The sequence below is a fragment of the Trichoderma asperellum genome, chromosome 4 (assembly GCF_020647865.1).
Source record: "Trichoderma asperellum chromosome 4, complete sequence".
NCBI lineage: Eukaryota > Fungi > Ascomycota > Sordariomycetes > Hypocreales > Hypocreaceae > Trichoderma > Trichoderma asperellum.
The window spans coordinates 81,289-108,965 of NC_089418.1; the positions used below are offsets into that span (position 1 = coordinate 81,289).

Sequence of the window (27,677 nt, forward strand, 5' to 3'; positions counted from 1 at the left end):
TATTTAATAATATAATATTAAATTTTAAAATTTACTTATATTTTAATTTTTAATTTAAATTTATAAAAATATATTAGCTAGGCTATAGCTAGCTATTAATTAATTAAAAATAATTTATTTATAATTTACTAAAAAAAAAAATTTAAATTTTTAAAAAAAAAAATTAAAAGCTAATACTAAATTAAATATTAACCTTTAGTAAAATAGCAGTAAAATAATAATAAAGCAATATATATTTTATACTATAGTATTTTATTAAAATATTAAATATTAATTTAAATTAAAACTATTTTTTTTATTTAAATTTAAAATTTAACTAGCTATAAATTAAATATCAATTACAGGCTATATACTAGTTAATTTACTACTTATTATTTAAAATTTCCTTTAAAGTATTAATATTTTTATATTTATTTATAATAACTTTAAAAAATTTATTTTAAACTTTATATTTATAAATAATAATAATAGCTAATTTATTAAGTTTATAGTTTTAAGCAATAAGTTAAAAGCTAGCTATAAGCTATTTAAAAACTATTTATATTAATATAAATAACTATACTTTTAATTAAAATAAATAATAAATTAATAATATTAATATTAATTTTATAAAAAGTATTTATATAAAAATCTTAAAGTTATTATTTTTTAATAGCTTTTTTATTAGCAGTATACTTTATAATATAACTATATTTAAGCTTTATTACTTAAGTTTATTTATATTTAAATTACTAATATTTTTAAAATTTAAATTACTAAAAGTTAATAACTAGCTAGTAATTACTATATTTTTAAATATTTATTAAATAACTATATTTAATAGCTAAGCTTTAAAGCTTTTAAGCAATAGAAAGAGCAAATATATTAATAAATATATACTGCTTATTAAAAAGCTTATAATAAATATATTTTTTAAATATACCTAGCTATTAGTTAATTATAAACTAATAATTATTTAACTTTTACTTACTTTTATTATTATAGCAGGAGTAAAGCTTTTATTTTATTTTTTATTTATAAATAATTAAATAACTTATAAAATAATTAAAATAATAAATATAAAAAATATAGTAATTAAATAATAAATTAAAAGCTAGCCTTTAATATATTAAAGATAGAAATATATTTAATTATATTATTAATAATTATATTTTTTTTAATAAATAATAACTTAAGAGGTATAATAGCAATCTTGCAGTAAGTTAGCTGCTAAAATAAAGCTATTTAAAAAAAAGGGTATATAAACTTTATTTAAAATAATATATAAAAAAAAAAAAAAAAAAAAAAAAAAAAAAAAAGCTGCTTTTTTATTTTTAAATTTTAGCTGCAGGAAAAATATAGTTGCTAGCTAAAAGTAAAGTTATAATTACTAAAAAAGTAAATTATAATGAAATAACTATAAGCCAGGTGCTAGAGAAAGACTGCTAACTGCTAGATAAATAAAAATAATAAAAATTAATTAAAAAAATCTATTTTAAAATAATATAAATATTAAAGGCACTAGAATATTACTAAAAGAAAAGGGGTATATAAAAAAAATAATATAGCTAGTTAATATTTATATTATTATTTTTATTAAATTTTTTTTAAAGGCCTTGTTTTTTTTTATAATATCCTCTTTATTTATTAAAATACTTTTAATATATTTTAACTTCTTTAAAGAATTTAAGCAGCAGTAACTTAAAAGGTTAATTTTATTAATAGCTTATATATAAGTCTAGCAGTAAGTTAAAAATAAAGCCTGGTTAATTTAAAAAATAACTTATAGCTATTAAAGTAATAAAGAATATTAATATATTTAAGGAATTAGTAATATTTAAATAAATTTAATTAATAAAAATTAAATAAGCCTTAATATAAGAAACTAGTAATTTAGCTATAGAAAATTTATTAAAAGTCTAAAAGTTTATTATTATTTTTTATTTAGCTTTTATAATATAGTTTTTATATTTTTAAAAGAATTTTTTAATTTTTATTTATAAAGGAATTATAATAAACTAGCTAGGAATTAATAATAAAAAAATAAAAAAATATAAAAAATATTACTATATTTAAAGTTATTTTTATAATCTTTTATTTTAAATAATAATATACTACTTAATAACTTTTATTTATAGCTTTATAGCCCTTTTTACCCTTACTATTATTATTATTTTTAATATAAGTATAAATAATATATTTATTATTATTACCTAGGTTATAGTTAATTAAAAGTAACTCTTTTAAAAGTAATTTTAAATAAATTTATAATATAAATATAAGCTAGCTTTATTATACCTGGTTTTTAATATTAATAATAATATATATAATAATAATAAAAGTTCTTTTTAAAAGCTAGTTAATATTAAGTTATAAAGAGTATTAAATAAATATATATTATTATATTAATTATAAATTTAGTATTTAAAGGTTTTATATAAGTTATTTACTTATTTTTATTTTTAGCAGTAGTATTTTATATTCTAGCTATAGTAAAGGTATTGCTTAATAAAAAGCTTAATAGAAAATATAGGAATAAAAATAATAAAAAAAAAATAAAAAGAATTTATTTTATTTTATATTTTTAAAAATAAAAAAAGGTAAGACTATAAAAAAAGTTATTGCTAAATTATATTTAAATTTAATTTATTTATCTATAGAATGCTGCTTAATAAAGTATTATTTATTTATAAATCTAAAAAGCTATATAAATTATATTTAAGCAGCACTAGGTTAGTGTTATAAAAGAAAGGCAGTATATTAAATAATAAAAAAGCTAGAATATAACTAGCTAAAAACTAGCTATTATTCTTTAAGCTTAAATAAATATTTTATACTATATTAATAAACTTTAAGTTTTTAGCTAAAGATATAAAATAAAAGGCTTAATATAATTAGCTAAAAGCTAATTGCTATAAAAAAAAATATAAAAAAAAAAGATTTTTTTTTAAAAAATAAAAAAAGAGTAAAGATAAATATAGTCTTTTAATAATACCTAGCAGCTATTTAATAATAAAAATATACCTAGCCCTACTTAATCCTCTATTACTTTTCTTGCAAGACCTGGATTATAATAAGTAAATATATTTTTTTATTTTAAATAAATAAATAAAAATAAATAAAAATAAATTATTATATTACTTTTAGTTTTTATAATATATTTTAAAAATATAATTAATTATAATAAATAATAAAAAATAAATAAAAAAAAAAAACTTATAAAAAAGAAAGATTTTAAAGGAAAAGGGATTTATATATATTAAAGTAATTAAGTTTTAAAAATAAAACTAATAAAAAGGGAGTATTATATTATAACCTAATCTTTATAGTTATAATAATAAGCCTATAGGGTAAGATCCTTTAGATTAACTATAAACTAAAGGATTAATAAAAACTAGCTTAATAAGCTTAACTTATAAGCTATATAAGCCTATAACATTAAGTAGCTTAACTAACTTAACTTATAAGCTAATTAAGCTATTAAAAGCTAAAAAAACTAATTAAATATATAAGTTTATTTTTTATATTTATTTAAATAACTTAAATAGCTAGTTATTAATATAGTTTTATATTTATAAATTAAAAAGTACTTTTAATTTTTATTAATAACTATTATTATAATATTATTATTTATAAAGTTTTTTAACCTATTTACTAATATAAACCTAAAAAACTTATTCTAGGTTTACTCCTTAGGAATCTACCCTATATTAAATATCTAGTATATAGTTTATTATAGTATTTTATTAAAAAGTTTAATACTTTAATATATTTTTTATTTAATTATATTTATAACTATTCTTTAAGTATTTTAAACTTTATTTTATTAAGGTTATATATTTTATAGAGTTTTAGTAAAGTTTTATTTTTAAAAATAATTTTATAATTTTATTTTAAATAAAATAATAGCCCTTTTTTAAGTACTTGCTAATATAATTTCTTATACTTTTTATATTATTATAGTATTTTAGCTAAAGGTTTATTTTTATTATTTTTAGTTTATTTTTTTACTTTTGCTAATATTATATTAAATTTAATTAATTTTATATAATATTTAGTAATAATTTTATTAATTTATATAACTTTTACTTTTTACTACTAATTATTATATTATAGTAATACTAGTAATTTTTTATAATTAAATTTAACTTTTTTATATATTTTTATTTTTTTAGCTTTATATTTATTTTATTTTTTTTTCTTTAATTATATAAAAGGTTTTAGTTATAAGTTTATAAATATATTTTTACTTTCCTTACTCCCTTCCTAATTTAGTTATAACTTTAAAAAAGTATTTTTTTCTTAAGTTATTTTTTTTATTTTTTAATTAATTATAAGGTTATATTTTTTTAACTAAAGGTGTTTTAGTAAAATATTATAGTTTTATAGGTCTAGTATATTAAATTTAATATTTTTAGTTTAATTAATAATTATTATAAAAGGATAATTAATTTTATAAGTAATAGTTATTTTTATATTTATACTTATAATACTAAAAATAATTAAAAGTATTTTTTTAATAATATATAATATTTTAAGTTAATTTATTAAACTATTAGTAATTAAGTTATAATTTAAACTACTATTTATATAAATTTTAATTAATTATTAATTTAAATATTTATTAATTATTAGTTTTTTTTTAAATATTTTAATTAAGTTAATAATAATTATATTTAAAGGGCTTTTTTATTATATTTTAAATTAATATTTTTTATACTATTAGTATTTAATTTAATTATTTTATTCTTTAATTATTTAATAATATTTGTTAATTAAAGTTTTATATTTTTATTTTTTATTTAAGTAATTATTAAAGTTATAGTTTTTTTATAAAAGCTTTTAAATTATTTAGTAAAATTAATATTCTTTTTTATAATATTATTTATAGTATTATATATTATAGTCTAGGAAATAGTTTATTAAGTAATTTTTTACTTTAATTTTTTTTAATTACTTGCTTTATTAATTTTTTAGTTTATTAAATATATATATTTAATAATATATATTATTATATTCTTTTTAATAATATTTTTTATAATTTTTATTAAAAGTATTAAAAATATTATAAATTAAAACATAAGTATAAGTATTTTTTAAGTTTTATTTAATAGCTTTAATTTATTCTTATGTTTATTTTAAACTTATCTTTTAAAGTAAATATTCTTTAAAATATTACTGTTTTTTTTTTATTTTTCTTCTTCCTTTACTTATACTTTTAAAATATATATATAATTATATTCTTTATTTATTAATTTATAAATATTATATTCTTTATAGTTATAATTAAGGTTTTAAAAGTAATAAAGATTATATTAATATATATAAAATAAAATTAATTTATTTAACTTTTATAGTTTCTTATAGTAGTAATTTATATTTTATAAATAATACTATAAGTATTTATATATCTTTTTATTAAACTTTAAACAGGCTTTATTATATTATAGTTCCTGGGAACTGCACTAGCTGCATTGCTAAAGTTTATAGTTAAATAATTTATAAATATAATTTATTTTTTTATATATAATATATAAGTTATTTTTAAAGCAGCAGTATTTTTTTATAAATAGTTTACTGTAGATTATATATTTTAACTTTAGCTTAAAGATTTATATTTTAAAATACTCTTTTATTAATTTATTTTTCTCTTTAAAGAGTTTATATATAGCTTTTATATTTTATTACTATTTTCTTTTATAACTATATTAATATTTTTTATAGATTTATAGTTTAAGTATCTTTAGTATTTATAGTTAAGGTTTTATAAGTAATAGTTATTATAATTATAATTTTTTTTTTAAATTACTACTTATTTTTTATTATATTTATAAATAAAATTAATAAATCTATAGTATTTATAAATTAATTTTATATTAAAGTTAAAATTTTTATTATTAAGTAATTTATAAAAAATTAAAGTATTAATTTTAATCTTTTTTTAAAGTTTTGCTTTTTTTAGTTTCTTTAAGTAGTATTCTAATTTATTTTTATTACTTATATATATATAAAGTATATATTATTAGAGTTCTCCTATTTAAACTATAGAAGATTTTTATTTAAACTATAGTAGCCTATGCCTGTATTAAAATTTATATACCTACACCCCCATTCCCATTAGGCCTTACTTAATTATAGTATAAAGTCCTAGTATATTATATAATTATATTAAACACTAAATATAATACTTTAACTTTATTATTTTTTATAATTTTAAAGCCCTTTAAGGGTTATTTTTTCTTGTTTTTTTAGCTACTGCTGCAACTTCCCTTTTATATTATTAAATTATTTATTATTTTTATAGATTTAAATAATTAAAATACCTTCTTTAGCCCCCTACTATTATTAAAGCTTTTAAAAAGTGCTGGATTTAAGGCAATTTAAGAGTTTTATAAAGAAAGTTAAATAAAGGCAATAGAAGTAAATAAAAATGTAAATTTCTTATAAAAAAATGCCTTCCTAGCTGTAATAGCTTTATTAAGCATTAAAGAAGTTATAGAGATTATAGAATTAAATCCAGCGCCCTAGTTTCTACTGCTGCTGCTATTGGCAATATATAACTTATTTAATAACCTCATGGCCTTCCTGCAAGCATTCTATTATATAAATAGCGCTGCTATTTATATTAAAAGAAGCTTAAATATTTAAATTATTAATAAAAAAAGGGTTTTAATTTATTATACTTTTATTTATAATTACTTAAGCAGTTAAACATTAACTAGTATTAGAATTTAATAATCTTTAATCTAGTAAATAAATTACCCTTATAAAATTATAGTATTAGTAATTAAATAAGCTAATTAAAAGTAATTATATTACATTAACTATAATAAGTATAATTATTTACTGTCTTTTAATCTATTAATATATATTATATATTACTACTACACTACTACCTAGCAGCAATAAAAGCAAGACTTAGCCAGGCACTAGACGCTGCCTGTAAAAAAGATATTTAAGATTTTAAAGGATTCTAGCAGCACTAAATTTATATTCTTTTATTAGTTAAATATTTACAACAACAGGCTGAAGATTAAGATTAAAGGATTTAATAGCTTATCGGCCACCCAGGCCTAGATTAAGTAGCTTTAAAAGTATAATCTTTATTACTACATTAAGCTTAATGCTAATAATAAAGTTAAGGGCATTTTATAAACCTATCTATAGTATAAGAAAATATAATATTAATTCTTTAAAGTCCTTGGGATTAATAATATATATAAAATAAATTAATTTAACCTCTATCTCTTTAAGGTTATAGGCATTATAAACCAGAAGTCAATAGCTAACTTTACCTTTAGCTTTATTAATATAAAAAAAGAAAACAAATTCCTATAGCTATACCAGCAGCTAGAAAAGATCTATTAAAATCTTTATATACCTGCGCCTATTGTTTTTATTATAAATAAAAAAATAGCCCTTAAAAACACCCTTAAGATTATCTTTCTTAATAGCCAGCAGCAGCTTTATATATATTATATTAACGCTAACATTAAGGCTAAGATTTAAGTATAATAAAAAAGTAATAATAGTATTAATAATAATAAAAGCAGTAATAATAAAGCTAAAGGTAAGGCTGCTAAAGGAAATTTAAATACTACTAAAGCTATTAAATAATAAACTATAGATAAAGCTATTGCTGCCTTACAGCCTATTATTAAACTTTAATTTTATAATAAAATATTCTATATCTAGCAGTATATTATTTATATTAAAGATAAAGCTAAATTTAAAGTTAAATAAACTATAATAAAGTCTAAATATAATCTTAAATAAAATTATATTTTATATTATATTATAAAGGAATATATACTTTATTATAAGCAGTAAATGTATTACTTTATTAAATAATATTAAAATTTTAGTTAAAAAGTTAATAGTTTTATTAAAATAGCTTATAAAAATATTAAATTTTTTTTAATTTTAAATACAGGCAACCTTCTTTATCTTTATAATATAATCTACCTTATACTTATAAAAAAAAAACAAGATTATAATTAAAACACCGCCCGGATGGCTATATAGCAGCAGCAGTACTTTATTTAATAGTAATATTAGCTAGGCAATATTTCTATAATAGTTAGCTATATTGCTGTAGATCTTCTCGTTAAGCAGCATTACCTGGCTGTTGCTATAATGCCTTTGCCTTTAATCCCTTTCCTTAATTAACTAAAGCCCTACAGCAGCTCTTTTTTACAGTAATATACCCTCCTTTATATTTATATTATCCTAAAGAAGTTAAAAAATAATAAAGCACTTTATAAAAAAAATATCTACCTTTAATAATAGTTAACTAAGCCCTTAGTATAATTCTTTAGTAATCTTTATAAAGATTTTATTAATTAAAAGAAATTAAAATATAAAAAAGCCCTTGCTTTAAATTTAAGATTTTAATATTATTTAAACCCTCTGCAGCTAACCTTGCCTCTTTAATAATAAAAAGATAACTATACCTTAGGCACTTCAGGCTAACAATTGCTAAAATAAAGCTTAACAAATGCAGGCAATGCAGGTAATATAGCAGCAGCAGCAGCAGCAGTAGCTAAAGCAGCAGCCTAAGGCATTACGCTGTTTAAACTTAAGCATGCGCTATAATCTATTGCAATTTAAGGTTAAGGGTGGAATAGAGTTATTACAGGCTTTATCTTAGGGCCGCGGTCGCAGCCGCAGCCGCACAGCCTTATTATAGTTAACCAGGAGTTCCTGGTTATATATAAACTTACAGGCAGTAAGAACTATAATATAATGGCTGCGAGGATTAAGAAAGAAGGTATTTATAGTAAATCTAGTAGCTATTACTGCTGCAGTATTAAAAGTAAAAGAAATTATTTTAGTTACTTAACCTAAGGCCTTGCAGGCTTAAGATAAGCTAGATAAACTAGCTAGACTGTAATAATATATATAAATTATATTAAAAGTACTAGAAATATATTTTTTAAAGAAATTAAAATAAATTAATATCCCTTGGCTTATATAATATATTATTTTTTTTAATAATATTATATTCTAATGCCTTATACTATATTTTAGTAGACAGGCATGGAAAATTAAATTAAGGGGTTAATTTAGTTAAGGGCATGGGCTACTATAGTTTAAATAAAAATCCTTTATAGTTTAAATAGAAGGACTTTATTATTATAGCAAGTAATTTAATTAAAGCTAGCATAAGGTATTTTAATAATAGTATTTACTTATATGTTTTTTTTATAATATTAATTATTACTTTATTTTTTTATTTAAAACTTTTTTTATTTTTTTTTTATTTTTTTTTTTAAAATAATAATAAGCTTTCTTATAGTTTATTTTACTATAGAAATTATATTTTTTTTTAAATTTAATAGCTTTAATAATATTAAGGTTTATTTTACTTAATTAAGTTCTATTATTTTTTATAATATATTTATTTTATTTTTTTTTTAATTAACTTATAAATAAAGCTTAGTTATAGTACTATTTCTTTTAGCTTTTTATTTTTACTTTTTTTTTTATTATTAATTATTAATTTTAATAGTTTTTTAAATAAAGTTAAGAAAATTAGTTTTTTATTAATTTATTTTATAGATTTTATCTTTAACTTTAGGTTTTAAGCTATAATAATAAATTTTTTTTTTAAATCTTTAATTTAATTTACTTTAATAAATAACTAAAAGAATATTAAAGTATATTAATAATATAGTTTTTTTTATTTAAAGTCTTTAATTTTTTTTTTACTTTTTAAATTTTATTAATAATTTTAAAAAACCTTTTTAATTTTTTTTTAAAATTACTATAATTAATAAAAATAGCTATAGTTTAAGTTTTTTATTTATTAAAGGTATTTTTTTAATAATTTTTTAAAATTACTTTAATTTAATCTCCTGCTGTTTTATTTATTTAAGTTTTTATATATTAAATATATTTAAATAATTTAATAAATATAAAAAAATTTAAAAAATAATATTTAAAATAAATTTAAAGGTTATTAAAAAACTTATATAGCTTAACTAGGTTTTTATTAAATTTATTAAAGTAAAAAAGTTTAAGAATTTCTTTAGGTTATTTTTTAATTACTTTAATAAATTATATTATAAGTGTAATTATAGTAGGTGCTATAGTTAATAATACTGCTAGTAGGTTATAAAGTATAGTAAGCTATTACTATAAAATATTAATATTTTATATATTATTAGTTTTTTATACTTTTAATTATTAAATTAATTATTTAAAAATAATTAAATAGCTTATAAAGTTTTATAAATTTAATAAATTTAATAAAAGCACTTGCTATTATATTTATTTTTTTATATTAAAATAATTTATAAGTTTAATAAAATCTTAGAAGTTATTTATTTTAATATTACCTATAGGTTTAGTAATTATTTAAATAAAAGTTATTAATATATAATAAACTATATATTAAATAATTAATATAAAGTAAACTTTTAAAAGATAAACCTAAAATAAATTCTTTAGGTTTATATTAGTAAATAAATTAAAAAACTTTATAAGCAATAATATTATAATAATAGTTATTAATAAAGATTAAAAGTATTTTTTAATTTATAAATATAAAACTATATTAATAATTAGCTATTTAAGTTATTTAAGTAAGTATAAGAAGTAAATTTATATATTTAGTTAATTAGGCTGAATTATTTATAGATTTTAATAATCTATTATAGATTATCTTGTAAGATTAATAATCTGTTTGTAGATTATTAGATTATTATAATAATCTAATGATCTATTGTAATTGGTAGGTCGGTCCTATATTAATCCGGTTTGGCCTACCCTGTAGGCCCATTGTTGCGACTATAAGAGGCGGGTCGTAACACAGCTGCTTAATAAATGGAACGTCAATTTCCGAGGAATCCCTTTCCTGTTGGGACAAGTTAAGCAAGGCCGGGGTCGAAATCTTCTATAAACGCTCGCTATTCTGATAATTAGTCCTGAATGTTAAGATCGTCAGAACGGGTGCTGCCTCTAAATGCGACTTGTCTGACACTACTGCCTGCTGAGTAGCTCCGGTGAGTTCAACCTTGATGACTATCTGCTGGCTTGTACTTGAAACCAAGCAGCAAGTAATATTCACTAAGCCAGCCAGGATGTTGATGAAAAATAATATAGCTGCTGATGACGTGGATTTCTGGGTTCAGCGGAAAGTTTGCTATTATAAATTATTTCGCTACATTTACAGCAATCGCGTTAATAAATGCTCCTGACACATGCCTGCATGCATTGTTTTTAGTTATGGGGGATTATTGACGGTGAGCCAAACTACTTACTCACCCAGCGAAGCAGAAGTCTTTCTGTGCTGCAATTGAATATCTGGATTCCACCATCTTCCTCGTCGCGTAAACTTTTGACGGTAAACGCATCTTTCATTTGAAGCCGCTGTTGCAAAGGTCGAAAGTTAGGTGCAAGTCGGCCATTTTGGCACCAAGACCCAGCTATGACTTTCCTGTGAAAACGCCTGAGGCTATTGTAATCGAGTATTGTCTTGGTGAAACAAAGGTGAGTAGTCCCAACTTGTGGCGTACAGGCAACGGATCAAATAGAAGCTCTATGGAGGTGTCTATTTTCTCTCTGACTATTGCCATGGCCTACTTAGCTGGTTGGCAGTGAGGCACCCTCGCTACGGGTACGGGTACCCAGCCCACATACCGCTGTGGTCTTGACGCAACTTCGCATAGGGTCCATGGAGAACTGAGGTTCTTGTTTCTCATGTTGTTTCTCCACGTTCTTCGCGTCAGAAATAAATATGAGGTAGTTTCAACTTGAGAGCCTACCTTGACACCGCGCATATGTGATGTGGCCGCTGTAGGGGCTGTGGGGGCTGGCAGAACCCCTCCTTGACAGTTGAGCTATTCGAAGTTTATTCTAATGATGTCTTAAAATTACTATTAAATCTGACATCATCATTAGTGCATAAAAAATCACTTAACGCCTCGATTTTAATTCTTTTTTATTTAATATTCATAATTCATTTTCAATTTTCAATTTTTTTTTTCTCTCTTTTTGGTGGTGAACATACTGAAATAACGAAATGGAACCTATCATTTATCTTGTTTGCCACGCTGAGGCGGAACATAATGTTACCACGGATTTCTCGCAACGAGACCCGCCCTTGACCCTGGCCGGCTTTCAGCAGGCATCATCTCTGGTCGACACATTTCCAGAACCTAGCTCAATCGCCATTGTCCTGACTTCACCTCTTAAACGCGCTCTAGCAACTACCATAGCGGGATTTTCACATATCCTTGCTCTAGATGTTGTTGGTAACAGCCGCGAAATTAGAAGTGCTAAGTTAATAATAGATCGAGACTTGCAGGAGAGTAGCGATCTACCCTGCGATACGGGTTCTGAGCGCGCTGTATTGGAGAAGTTGTTCCCAAATGTCGATTTTAGCATGTTAGGTGAACATTGGTTTGCTAAGACTAGCATGTATGCGGCAGACGAAGACAGTGTCGTTCTTAGGGCTAGTACATTTCGCGAGAAGCTGTGGAATATTGCCGAGTCCGTACGGGCGGATCAGCCAAGTTTCTCGAGCCAAAGGGCCATTGTAGTCGTCACGCATTCCGCGTTCATGCAATATCTATCGCAGGATGTGGATATTAATCTCCCAAAGGCAGGGTGGCAATCGTTTCGCATTCACAAAAAGCAGCCTAATGGCGAGGTTGTTCTGTCGTCTATTTAGTACCATTTGTTATGTTCCGTTCTGTCAAGTACTTACTTTCAAGAGTTCGGATATAATAAGGGGCCAATACTATGCTAGATACCTGACTAAACGCTTATTACACATGTTAATGTAATACAACAGCATGCCGTATTAATCCAAGTAATGCTCCCATGACGACTGCAATAGGAGGACAAACACGAAACCTAACTATTATCCTATTATTCCATTGCAAGTTGTACCACAGCTTCATGCAGACTAGTATAATAGGGCCGCTGCCGTCCTAGGGTCAATGGCTCTGTCTATTATATCTAGGATGCTCGCAGGTTTTCTACGCCGCGATGCAAATCTAGGAATTGGCGTTGGGGGAATCATGCTAGCTGGCCTGCTGGCTTTATCTGCGATTCTATGCAAGCCTATAAGCAGCACTTAATAGACCTTCTCCGCACTTTCCCTTGTGGGTTTCTTGGGGATGTTTAAGCGAGTTATTGGCTAAATCGCATTACTAACATGATATAGGCTAGCGCTTACCCAATCACTGTCAACGGCACATTAATCATCCCAATTACGCATTTTATTGCCAATTAAATCGCTGTTTAGGCATAACATCATACACTAGTAATAACCCAGTTCCCACCAGGATGGGGCTATATTGGGGTTGTTACATTACAGCAGCGTGAGGAAATTCACCTGTTAGCCTACTCTTCTAGCTGGTTTATCGTGAAAGTTTGCTCAGAACAGCAACGCCTACAATGGCACCCATTAAGCTAATCACTATTGTCACCTTCGTGCAGTAGGGTTTAACCTTCGAAGATCACGATATTTTCCAGTATATATTAGATATCACCCCCTATTACCTTAAGAAGTAAAATTCATCAGAAAACAATATTTTACTTCCTAGTCCCAGTATGCATAACACGCTACGAAACCTTATGCCAATATTAATTTGTATTAGATCCACCAAGATGGCCCAATCAACATCCTTTAAGTCCTCTGCGTCCATTCTCTTATGGGACGAGAATCTTTCTCTAACCAATGTACCACGACTGACGCCTGCCACGGTCAAGATGCATCTACCGGAACTTCACGCAACTATTACCAGTCATTATGCAATGATTTATCTCCCCACGAAAAATGGCAGTGAAAAGGCAGGAAATGCTGAATTTACCTTTTCAGGTGACCTGAAATCAGAAAACTTTGAAGGGTTATCTGGGAGTTTCATAACTCGAGGAATTGGTACCTTTGATGCTAGCTGCTATCGCGTGGAAGGGAAATTTGATATTATCCCTGGTGCTGGAACAGGTGAACTGGGGAGACTATTTACTTCTGGTGGATCTGGAAGCTTTAAGTCGGACGATAAAGAACCAACAAAAATTCATTATGAATTTAAAGTTAGCTTGCCTTAGATCTAATATTTAAATATTGGGGATAAAGTAAATCTCCTCTTGATTTTTTAAAATCCAAGGTTTAATTTGAAGATCTCTTCTACTAATACAGCTTCATCTGGTTACCTAGGTAATTTGTGACAAACCGTACACTAGATAGTGTTACAACCTGGTTTACTGTAACTGCAAAACCCTTATAGGCAGCTGGTTCTGTTATAGTAACTGCTACAAGAGTGGTTATTAGCCTAATCTTTTGCCCTGTTTGGCTTAACGGTATAACGGATCGTTAAATATTCTATACAAGGTATAGGGATTAGAATGTTACAGAAGTTATATAATTTTATAAATAAAGTAAATAGGGTCTTACAGGTAATAAGGTAGCTCTAAAAGTTTATGCAGCATAAGGCTGCTTGAGAAAAAAGAAAAAGAAAGTAATAATAAGTGTAATATGTTTAAGATCTAAGTAATTAAGATCCTTTCTTTCTTACTTAGGCAGCGAGAGTTACTTTTTTACAGGTTTTGCCCTCGATATTGGGGTACCAATCGACACAGTCTTTGGTCGTGGCAGGGTTATATTGCAATTCAGGGTAGGGCGACGCGATGCAAAGCCGCGAGCTGAGAGCGACGACCGCAAAAGAAATCAGAGAGTTCTTCATGGTAGAGACAATTGCGTAAAGGTTGAGTAAAACAAGTGAAGCGAGTTAGAGAGGTCAATTAGGAGGAGGGATGGCCTGCGCATCGTATAATACTCTCCGGCTTATCCTGCGTTCTGATGGGAGCGATTTAGGCGAGGTCCACATACTTCATTTTAGCGTCGATGCAACGTCGTTTTTAGGAAGAAGGAGTGGTTCTAGAGCAAGGCTCTGCGGCTATTAATTTAAATTATCATTGTAGTTCGGCTGTGAAACGAATAAGCTTAAGTTGAAGCATTTTCTGACCCTTGGCTCACACTACCAACCATATAGCCTTTGGAGTAATCTTCTCTTTTGGCCCCCTAGCAGTTGATTATTGACGAATTTTACATTCTCAAGCCTCCCTTCAACAACTAGTGCTCATGGTACTTCATCCATCCATTTAACGAAGGAGGCAGGGCACGGTCACATGCGAATAGATCTCTCATCGGAAGTGGAGACACACTCGGCAAAAGTTCCTCACCGTAAATGAGCGTCAGTGCAACCTCAGACATTTATATAGTCTTCAACTGCAGGTCCCATTTCCTTTCATGCTAAATCCTCCCAACACACTGTTAAGCTTAAATTAATATCTCAACCAATTTTGTTGAACAAGGAAGCGCTAGTCCGATCTTACTACATAGGTTATATAGATTTTATATATATAAGAGGTCCTGTCTCCTGACTTCTCCCCTATATAAAATAAAACCTTTTAATATAATTAATTCAACCTCTATTGTTTATCTTTCCTATTAATAAATTATAAGCCCAGACAGCGCCTTAACCTTAAATTAATTAAAAATAAAGGAAATTATATAATTTTAAATCTCTGCTAATTAAAATAACTAACCTATTATATAAAGCATTAATAGGCTTTTTTACTGCATTAATTAAAAATAATAATAATTTATATTATTATTAAAAAATAAAAGATTTATATTTTAAAATAACTTTTTATTTTAATAAAATAAAAATAAAATAGTTTTTTTCTTTATTAAAAAAACCTTATTTATTATATATTAAATATTTATTTAAAAAAAAATAAAGATTTATTATAATCTTTAACTTAGGCTTCTTTAACTAGCTATTAAATTAAGGTTTATATAAAAAGACTGCTTTTTTAAACTAACTATAAGTATTAATAAAACCCCTGCTAATGCTTTTAAGTCTAACTATAAAAAAAGCCTATATTTTTTTTCTTAACCTTTAACTTAATACTATCTTTAGGCTAGTTAATTATTAAAGGATTATTTTATAAATTAAATTTTAGCTAAAATATTTAAAACTTAAAAGTTAAAAGCCCTAGTCCTAGCCCTAGTTCTTTACTAGATTTTAAAAACCTAGTTATAAAAGGCAGACCAGTAATTAAAGTATAAGTCTTTTAAAATATCTAAGACCTTTAAGCTTAAGAAGGCTAGAGCTTTTATTAAATTACTTAAGTCTTTAAGTAATTAAATTATTTAAAAAAAGAAAATAAAAAAATAATTAAAATTAATAAATTTAAAGACTTTTTTTAAAAAAAAGCTTTAATATAAAAAAAAAAAAAAAAAAATAACTTTAAAAAAAAGTAAAAGAATAAAAAAATTACTAAAAATAAATAATTATATTTATATATAATTATTTTATATTTTTACTTTATAAGTATATAAAAGAAAAGAAAACTATATTTATAATAATAAATAAACTAAAAACTGCTTATAAACCTATAAGTAGTGTAATTTTTTAAAACCTAGATTAAAAATATATAACTTTAATACTTAAAGACTATATTAATATTATAGATTTTACTTAATAACTTTAAAAACTATATAAAAAACTTCTTTAACTAAATAAAATTATTAAAATTAAAATATTAAACTTTATTAATAAATTCTTTACTAAATTAAATAATAACTATAAAAACTTTTTATTTATTTTTTATTAATTTAATAAACTACTGCCTAAAAGATTAAATATATTAATAATAAAAAAAACTATTATTTATAAATAAATAATTATAGTAGTATAATAAAAAAAGTTATTATAAAAATAATAGAACTTTAATATTATACTTACAGGTATTAAATAATGCTTTTACTGCTAATACTATTATAAAATAAAATATATAAAAAATAAATACTTTTATTTATATTTAGAACTTTAAGCTAAAGTTATAAAATAAAGTAAAAAAAAGAAATTTAAGACTATAATTTAATAAATATCTATAATAAGCAATATATTAAATAAAAAAAATATAGCTTTAGCCTTTTTATAGAATATAAATTTAATAAATAATATATTTATAAATAAATTTTTTTTAATTAAAGTTTAATTTAAATATCTATAAGTAGTAAAAGTAATAATAATAAAAATAAATTTATTTATAGCCTTTATTTTAAATAATAATACCTTTAACTATATTATTTACTTAAAGAAATACTTTTAAAAATACTTTAGGTTAAATAAATTATTAATAACTAAAATAGAAAAGATTAAGCTAATTTTAAAAAGATCTAGGAATTATTTTTTAAAAACCCTTATAAATAAAGAAATTTAAAAACTTTACTTAAGCAGAATACTTTATATTTTAAATACTAGCTTTAATTTTATATTAATTTTTTATTTAAATAAAATAAAATATATAATAGTAATTTAAAAAAGAAAAACTATTATTATTAAAGGGGTAATAGTTTTACTTATAGCTATACTTTAATATAAAGTATATTTTATTAACTCTTTATAACTAGGTCTAGCTGTCTTTAAAATTAAAGATTTAAAACTATAGATTTAGTATAATTGCTTAAGATACTTAAGTAAAAAAGGAATTAAATAACTTATAGGAATGTTTACTAAAATTAAATCTATTATATTAGGAATAATTTATAAACTATATATTAATAGATGATAAAAGAAATAACTATATATAGGCTTAACTAAAAAAAAATAAAGCTATTAAAAAGCTTATATATAAATATAGCTAGTCTTTTTTTTATTTAAGAATATAATAAAAGCAGGTATTAAATAGTATTTTTAAATAACTATATATAAATAAGCTAGGTTTTTTTATTTAAATAAAAGTTAAACTTCTTTTTTATCCTTAAGTAATTATTTAATAATTTAAAAACACCTACTTACTACTATTAATTTCTATAACTTAATTTAAGTAAAGAAAATATAAGTAAAATAATATTAGTTTATTACAGCAATAAAGGGATAGAAGTTATTTACATTAGTATAAATTAATACTAATAAAATAAAGTAATAAAAGTATTTTATTAAGTTTTTTTAAAAAAAGTAACTTTAACTATAATTAATAAAAAAATAGATTATAAATAGTGGCCTTATATTTTTAAAATAGTAAATTACCTATAGATAGTCTTTTTAAACTTAAATTTATTTATAACTTTATATAAAGTATAGTATAAAAAAAAAATAGATTTTTTATACCTTTATATATTAAAATTAAAAAAATAAATAATAATAAAAAATAAAAAAATATAACCTTAAGCTATACTTTATTAATTTATTAATTACTAAAGAAATTAAAACTATATAGTAGTATAAAATAATATAGTTAAAGCTTTATTAAATATTATTTTTTAAAAAAACTTATAAGGTTAAGAAATAACTAAAGCAGAGACTAATATAAAGATATCTCTACCTTTACTACTATACAGCTTTATAAAAAATAAAACCACTACTATAAAAATAGCCCCTTTTATATATACTTTTAAAAAGAAAATAATAAAATAGCCTATTACCTCTATAAAGTCTTTAATAAAAGAACTAAATACTTTAAGTAATATATTTTTAACTATAAAAGTTATTATAAAAGCTACTTTAAGTACTATAGTTAAATTTAATAACCTAGTTAAGGCTTTTTAATTTTTTACTTAAATAACAAAAGCTTTATAAAAACTTACTTTTACTGCTTTATTAGTTAATAAAAATCTAGAAATTTATTATAGTATAACTATATTAAAAGAATAAAAACATTAAATAAAGGCTATATTTAATAAAATATATTCTTTTAAAAAAAATAAAATATAAAAACTAGTTAATCTACTATTAGGAAAGATAGTATTTTAAAGAAAATAAATATATAAAATAAAATAAAATACTAAAAATATTATAGTTTAATATAAAGCCTGGTATATTATTAAAAAATTTAATTAAAAAGAAAAAATTAACTACTATAAGACTTTTATATTAATAGTAAAGTCTATAAGCTATAAAGTATTATTTATATTTATAGCAGTATAAGACCTAGAAATTAAGTAAATAAATATAAAAACTGCTTTTTTATATAAAAAAATAAATAAAAAACTATATATTAAATAACTTAAAGAATTTAATAATTAATTTAAAAAAGTTTATTATTTAAATAAAGCATTATATAAATTAAAATAAATACTATAAATCTAGTATTAAACTTTTATAAAATTCTTTTAAAGCATAGGCCTTAAACTTATTTTTATAAATAAAAGAGTTTTTATAAAACTTAAAATAATAATAGCAGTTTATATAAATAATTTTTTATTTATTAAATTAAATATAATATAAATATAGAAAATTAAAAATAAATTAAATAAAGAGTTTTATATAATTAACCTTAAGGCTTATAGATATTACCTAAGCTTTATTATTTAAAAAGATTAACTTTAATAATAAATTAACCTCCTGCAGAAAGGCTATATTTAAAAGATATTATAATAATATAATATAATAAACTATAATTTTATAAAAACTTTAATATAATTAAATAAACTAAATATAAATAATAGTTTAAATATAATAAAAAAAAATAATTTATATAAAATAATTAAAATCTTTAATATAAGTAATACTAGGTATTAAATTTAATATTACTTTTTTAGTTTTTTTCTACAGCTGTTTTTTTAATAATCTAAAGCTATTATATAAATAAATTATTAAAAAAGTATTTTAATATTTTAAAAATATATAAGACTATAGCTTAATGTTTAAGGGTTAACTCTTTCCTTTATAAAGCTATATAAATATTAATTATATTAATAATAAAACAAGCAAATAGTTAACTTAAGGCTATATCTTTAACCTAAGATTTAATATAATTAGCTAGTTTTTAAAGAAATAAGCTATAATAGTATTATTAACTTATAAAGCTAAATATATAATATAAATATAAATAAAAAAAGAAGCTATCTAGCTATAAAAATTAATTATAACTTTTATATTTACTTTATAACTTATAATAAAAATAATAAATATTTATATAAATAATTAAAGGGCTTAAACCTTTATAAAAAATCTAAAATATTATAACTATATTAAATATTATAACAAACCGTACACTAGATAGTTAGTATAGGGTAGATTCCTAAGGGATAAACCTAAAATAAGTTTTTTAGGTTTATGTTAGTGGATAGGTTAAGAAGCCTAAGGGCAATAATATTATAATAATAGTTACCAGTAGGGATTAAAAGTACTTTTTAATCTATAGTATAAAACTATATTAATAACTGGCTATTTAAGTTATTTAAATAAATATAGAGAAGTAAACTTATATATTTAGTTAGCTGGATGTCTTTAATATATTCAACGGTTAAGTTTATTAAGTTATACTTAATAGACTTAATAATAGATTTCATCAAGTAGCTTTTAATTAATTAATGGATTATAATTAATCCATTCTAGCCTACCCTATAGGCCTGTTATTATAACCACAAGTATTGGGTTGTAATATAATACTCCCCTTCTATTAGTCTTATCCCCAAGACCTTATCTTTATATCTATTTCTTTCCCCACCATCCATAAGTATTAATTTTCCACTTTCTTTATTCTTTCTCTAGTTAATAAAATAATTAGCAGCAAGCGCAAACACTTTAAGTTTTCTTAAATTCTACAGTATAATATACTTAAGCATTTTATTTTACTTATGCTATTAATAATAAAGTCTTATCTTTATTATAAAAAGTACAGTTATAAATATCTAGCCTTTAAAAAAGACTCCCTATGCTATTTTTAGTATATTTATTATTAATAATTAAATTATAAGGCCTTTGGTCTTTCTGCAATTTAACTCTAGAAGATAGTAAATAAGGGTGTTATTTTTAATTTTAAATTAGAAAAGGCAGAGGAGGCCTGGCTAAAGGCTGGTGTATGCATAAAGCAGCTTTATACTTAAAAAAAGGAATGGTCTAAGAAAATAAAAAGGGCTATTAAGCAAAGGATTAATAATTTAGAAAAGTTAAAGTGGGTTAAGTGCAAGGAGCATAAGGCAAGGGCTGCTTATTAGGCTACTATAATGCAGTTAGTAGAGGGTTTTTCTAAGGCCAACCTCGCTTCCTTAAGGCAGGTGGATTATTTAGCAATATTAAAGATGGATTTTAAATTAATAAAATTTCTAGGTTTTAGTAAAGTTTTTCTATAAGCATTATTGCATTCTTAAGATTTTTAATAAATTTTTATATTTTTTCTTTTTCATTTCCCTTTTTTTATTATACTCTATAGTATTATTTACTGTTCTCTTCTGTTTTTATAGCATTAATGTCTTTTACTTTATATTCCTCTTCTTCTTCTTTAATAATAATTTTATTTTAAATAATTTCTTTAGTGTTTTTATTAATTTATGCTTTTTCTAGTAGTAAAATGTAAAAGATTAAGTAAATTAGTTTTCTTTATTTTTTCTATTTTTTAAGGAGTTTAAGTTTATAGTTAACTTCTTTAATTTTCTTTAAAATTTTATATAGTTTAAGTTTTTTAAAGTTAAGCTTATTACTTAACTAATTTATTTTAATATTTACTTACTTATTACTATATATATAATAAAGTAGCTAGACTATATCTCCCTCCTGAAGGGTTAGTTCTCTAAGCTAGTGCCAGTTTATATACTTATTTATTTATTTTTAAATAAATTCAAGCTGTTTTTATAGTTTATTATAAACTTTAATTATGTTTTTAGCTTTAATTATAGCCTTTTTAATATCTTCCTCTAGCTATAGCATTCTATAGGCTTTAGGTTTAAATCTATAGTTTAAGAAGAATAGTAATTTTCCTATAGATTCTAATAATGCACTATTATAGGTAAGTTATATAACTAGTAAAAGTTTTACCCAGTTATTTTGCTTAAAGTTAATATAATAGCGTAAGTATATTTTAATTATTTAGTTAATGCATTCTATCTGTCTATCCATTTGCAGATAGTAAGTAATGCTTGCCTTATGGTTTATTTTAAGTCTAGCAGTAAGTGCTTTCTAGAATTTAAACATAAAAGTACTGCTTTTATTAAAGATTATTTCTTCCAGTAGTCTATAGTTATTTATAATAGATCTTATTATTATATAAGCTAGGTCTTTTATATTACTTGCTTTTTTAAAGGGTAGGAAGTATACTATTTTTATTAGTTAATATACTTTTATAAAGATGCTATTATATAAGGTTTTAGTAACTGGCTTTTTTAATGGTGGTAGTTTAGTAATAAGGTTAAATAAAATAGACTTCTATAGTTATTGTAGTATAGGTAAAGGTTGTAGTTATTTATATAGCTTATGTTAAAAGCTCTTGGCTTATTAGCAGATGTTGTATTTTAAAACTATATTAGTTACTTTATTTATTATTCTCTAAAAATGGTAATACTATTAGCAATGTTTATAAATAGTTTTAATGCCTCTATATACAGCAGCAATTATACTATTATATACATTCTTTATTACTTTATTTTATAATTCTTTAAAGACCTAGATTTTATTGTCTTCCTATATTAATATATTGTTTTTTATAGTAACTTTTTAAAGAAAATTATTAAGTAGAAAGTTATTTAGTTATAGTCTTTTAAATTATGCCTTAATTTTATTTAAAATTAAATAATCTTCTTTAATAGTAAATAAATTATTAATGTATATTTACTTATAGTTGCTATTTTTATTTTTCTATAAGATTTAGGCTTTAAGTTCTAGGATTTCTTTAAAATATTCTTCCTTTTAACTTAAAGCATTAGCTTTCCTATTCTCTATTTCTTTACAGTAGATAATTTTATAATTATAGTTTATTAGGAATTTAAAGTAATAAGTTTATTGTGCAGAGAGTTATTATATAATTATAAAATAGAATATATTTTAATAGTTAGTATAAACCTTAATTTTATATTTATTTCTTAAGTAATAGTATTACTATTTTTTAAATACTTTAATAATTACTAAAAATTCTTTATTATAAATAAAATATTTTAATTCTAGACTATATAGTTTTTTAAAAAAGAAAGCTACTAGCTTAAGTCTTCTATTTTTATTTTATTATCCTAAGGTTCTTCTTAAAGTAAAGTTAAAAGTATTTATTTTTATTTTAACAGGCTTGCTTAAGTTATATATAGTAAGTATTAGTTTACTTATAATAGCATCCTTAAGTTTTTAAAATATTAATTTTATTTTATTAATTTAAAATAGTCTTTTATTTTTTTATTTCTTCTTGCTTTTTTATCTTCTTTAAGTTAAGTGGCATTAGTTAATAGTTTTGCAATTTTGCTATATCCTTAGATGAATTTTTAATAATAGTTAGCGAGTCTTAAGAAACTTTATAATCCTTTGCAGGTTTCTAGGAGTTCTTAATCTTAAATAGCAGTAACTTTATTTAGGTTTATTTAAACTTCTCCTGGTGTAATAATATATTTAAGGAATTTAACTTACTATATATAAAATTAATATTTATTTAAGTTAATAAAGAGCTTAGTGTTTTATAATTTTTATAATACTTTATAAATATATTCTTTATATTTTTTTAATATTCTTAAGAAGATTAGGATATTATTAATATAGGCTACTATAAAGTTATTTAAGTATTTTTTAAGAATAAAGTTAATTTTTTTTTAAAATAATACTAGTATATTTATAAGTCTTTATAATATAATTAAATATTTAAATAGTCTATATTTTGTTTTAAAGGCAGTTATTTATTTATGTCTTTTTTTTATTTTTATAAGTTTATAGGCTTCTGTAAGATTTAAGGCTATAAACTAGTTTATGCTTTATAATTTTTCTTTAATTTTAGTAATTAGTAGTAAAGGCATTCTATCTTTAATAGTTATTTTATTAAGCTATTAATAGTTAATAATTAAATAAAGCTTTTTATTTTTTTTTAATATAAAGATAATAAAGTACCTTACTGAAGAGTTTAATACCCTAATGTATTTTTTATTTAATTATATCTATAGCTATTCTTTAAGCGTTTTAAGCTTTATTTTATTAAAATTATAAATCTTATAGAGTTTTAGTAAGGCTTTATCCTTAAGTATAATTTTATAATTTTATTTTAAGTAAGGTAATAGTTTTTCTTTAAGTATTTACTAATATAATTTCTTATACTTCTAATATTATTGTAGTATTTTAGCTAAAGGCTTATCTTTATTAACTTTAGCTTATTCTTTTATTTTTATTAGTATTATATTAAGTTTAGCTAATTTTATATAATATCTAATAATAATTCTATTAATTTATATAATTTTTACTTTTTATTATTAATTGTTGTATTATAGTAATATTAGTAATTTTTTAAAGTTAAATTTAACTTTCTTCTATGTTTTTATTTTCTTAGCTTTATTTTTTTTATTTTATTTCTTTTCTTTTAATTACATAGGAGGTTTTAGTTATAGGTTTATAAGTATATCTTTGCTTTCCTTGCCCCCTTCCTGGCCTAGTTATAACTTTAGGGAGATGTTTTCTTCTTAAGTTATTTTTTTTATTTTTTAGTTAATTATAGGGTTGTATTTTTTTAACTATAGATATTTTAGCAAAATGTTACAGTCTTATAGGTTTAATATATTAAACTTGATATCTTTAGTTTAATTAGTAACTATTATAGGGAGATAATTAGTCTTATAGGTAATAGTTGTTCCTATATTTATGCTTGCAATACTAAAGATAACTAATAAGGTCTTTTTAATAATGTATAATATCTTAAGCCAGTCTATTAAGCTATTAGTAATTAAGTTATAATCTAAACTGCTATTTATATAAATTTTAATTAGTTGCTGGTTTAAATATTTATTAATTACTAGCTTCTTTTTAAATATTTTAATTAAGTTAATGGTAATTATATCTAGAGGGCTTTTTTGCTATATCTTAAATTAATATTTTTTATACTATTAATATTTAATTTAATTATTTCATTCTTTAATTATTTAATAATATTTTTTAATTAAGGTTTTATTTTTTTATTTTTTATTTAAGTGGTTATTAAAGTTATAGTTTCTTTATAAGAGTTTTTATATTATTTAATAAAACTAGTGTTTTTTTTTATAGTATTTTCTATAGTATTATATATTGCAGTTTAGAAAGTGGTTTATTAAGTAATTTTATACTTTAACTTTCTTTAATTACTTGCTTTACTAATTTATTAATTTATTAAGTATATGCATTTAGCAGTATATATTATTACATTCCTTTTAGTAATATTTTTTATAATTTTTATTAAAAGCATTAAGAATATTATAAATTAGGATATAGGTATAGGCGTTTTTAAGGTCTAGCTTAGTAGCCTTTATTTATTCTTATACTTGTTTTAAGTTAATTCTTTAAGGTAGATGTTCTTTAAGATATTGTTGTCTTTTCTTTTATTTCTTTTCTTTATCTGCCTATGCTCCTAGAATATATATATAGTTATATTCTTTATTTATTAATTTATAGATGTTGTATCCTGTATAGTTATAATTAAGGTCCTAGGAGTAATAGAGGTTATATTAATATATATAAAATGGGATTAATTTATTTAATCTTTATAGTTTCTTATAATAGTAATTTATATTTTATAAGTAATATTATAGGCATTTATATATTTTTTTATTAAACTTTAGGTAAGTTTTATTATATTATAGTTCTTAAGAACTATATTAATAATATTTATTATTATTAGTATTATTGCTGTTATATAGGTCTTCAGTAATAACTTTATATTTTACAAAGGGGTGTATATCCAGAAAGGTATTAATCTATTATTAGTATTTCTTATAAATTTTATAGAAGCTGCACTTATAGATTTTTTTAGTTTTATTATAGATAATTTTATCTTTATTAGTTTTTTTATTTAAGAGTTTCTATTTCTGTTTTTTAAAGTATTCTTTAGCTAATTTATTTTCTTCTTTAAAGAGTTTATATATAGCTTTTATATTTTATTGCTATTTGCCTTTATAACTATATTAATATCCTTCTATAGATCTATAGTCTAGGTATCTTTAGTATTTATAGTTAGGGTTTTATAAGTAGTAGTTATTATAGTTATAGTTTTCCTTTTAAATTACTGTTTATTTTTTATTATACTTATAAGTAGTGTCAGTAGATCTACAGTACTTATAGATTAATTTTATGCTAAAGTTTAAATCTTTATTATTAGGTAATTTATAGAAAGTTAAAGTATTAATTTTAACTTCTTTCTAAGGCTTTACCTTTTTTAGCTTCTTTAAGTAGTGTTTTAATTTATTTTTATTATTTCTATATATAAAGCATATATTCTTATAGCAGGCAGTTTAACTAAAGCTAGCGTAAGGTATTCTAGTAATAGTATCTACCTATGCATTTTCCTTTATAGTATTAATTATTATCTTTTACTTAAGACTTTTTTTATTTTTTTTTTATTTTTTTTTAAAATAATAATAAGCTTTTTTATAGCCTGGCTTACTATAGAAATTACATTTTCTTTTAAACTTAATAGCTTTAATGGTATTAAGGTCTATTTTACTTAATTAGGTTTTATTATCTTTAGCAATATATTTATCTCTTTTCTTTCTTTAGTTAGCCTATATATAAGGCTTAATTATAGTACTATTTCTTTTAGCCTTTTATTTTTACTTCTTTTTCTATTATTAGTTATTAATTTTAATAGCTTCTTAAGTAAAGTTAATAAAACTAGTTTTCTATTAATCTATTTTATAGATTTTATCTTTAACTTTAGGTTTTAGGCTATAGTAATAGATTTTTTTTTTTAAGTCTTTAGTTTAATTTACTTTAGTAAGTAACTAAAGGAATGTTAAAGTATACTGGTAATATAGTCTTTTTTATTTAAGGTCTTTAAGTTTTTTTTTAGCTTTTTAGGTTTTATTAATAATTTTAAAAGACTTTTTTAATTTTTCTTTAAAATTACTATAGTTAGTGAAGATAGCTGTAATTTAAGCTCTTTATTTATTAGGGGTATTTTTTTAATAATCCTTTAAAATTACTTTAATTTAGTCTTCTACTGCTTTATTTATTTAAGTTTCTATATATTAAATATACTTAAATAATTTAGTAGATATAAAGGAGTTTAGAAAATAGTATTTAAAATAAGTTTAAAGGTTATTAAAGAACTTATGCAGCTTGGCTGGGTTTTTATTAAACTTATTAAAGTAAGGAGGCCTGAGAATTTCTCTAGGTTATTTTTTAATTACCTTAATGGGTTATATAATAAATGCAACTACAGCAGGTGCTATAGATAATAGTACTGCTGGCAGGTTATAAAATATAGCAAGCTATTGCTATAAAATATTAATAGTTTATATATTATTAGTTCTTTACGCTTTTAATTAATAAATTAATTATTTAAGGATAGTTAAGCAGCTTATAAAATCCTATAGATTTAATAAAGGCACCTGTTATTACATTTATTCTTCTACACTAGATTAATCTATAGGTTTAATAAGGTCTTAGAAGTTATTTATTTTAATATTACCTATAGGTTTAATAATTATTTAAACAAGAGTTATTAATATATAATAAACTATATACTAAATAGTTAGTATAGGGTAAATTCTTAAAGGATAAACCTAAAATAAGTTCTTTAGGTTTATATTAGCAAATAGATTAAAAAGCCTAAGGGTAATAATATTATAATAATAATTACTAGTAGGGATTAAAAGTGCTTTTTAATTTATAGTATAAAACTATATTAATAACTAGCTATTTAAGTTATTTAAATAAGTGTAGAGAAGTAAACTTATATATTCAGTTAGCTGGATGTCCTTAATGTATTTAATGGTTAAGTTTATTAAGTTATGCTTAATAGAC

General features: G+C 21.2%; 2 protein-coding genes across 2 annotated transcripts; both read left to right on the top strand.

Moving 5' to 3' along the window:
* Positions 1 to 12,004: 12,004 nt before the first annotated feature.
* Positions 12,005 to 12,655, top strand: TrAFT101_006429 (uncharacterized protein; the record flags this gene model as incomplete). Its single annotated transcript, XM_066127763.1, has 1 exon — positions 12,005 to 12,655. The coding sequence occupies one exon, from the start codon at positions 12,005 to 12,007 to the stop codon at positions 12,653 to 12,655; it is 651 nt and encodes a 216-aa protein (XP_065983876.1).
* A 944-nt stretch (positions 12,656 to 13,599) lies between these two features.
* TrAFT101_006430 (uncharacterized protein) lies at positions 13,600 to 14,040 on the top strand (the record flags this gene model as incomplete). The annotated part of the gene is made up of 1 exon (XM_066127764.1): positions 13,600 to 14,040. One exon carries the CDS (start codon positions 13,600 to 13,602, stop codon positions 14,038 to 14,040), a length of 441 nt encoding a protein of 146 aa, XP_065983877.1.
* Between the last annotated feature and the right edge of the window lie 13,637 nt (positions 14,041 to 27,677).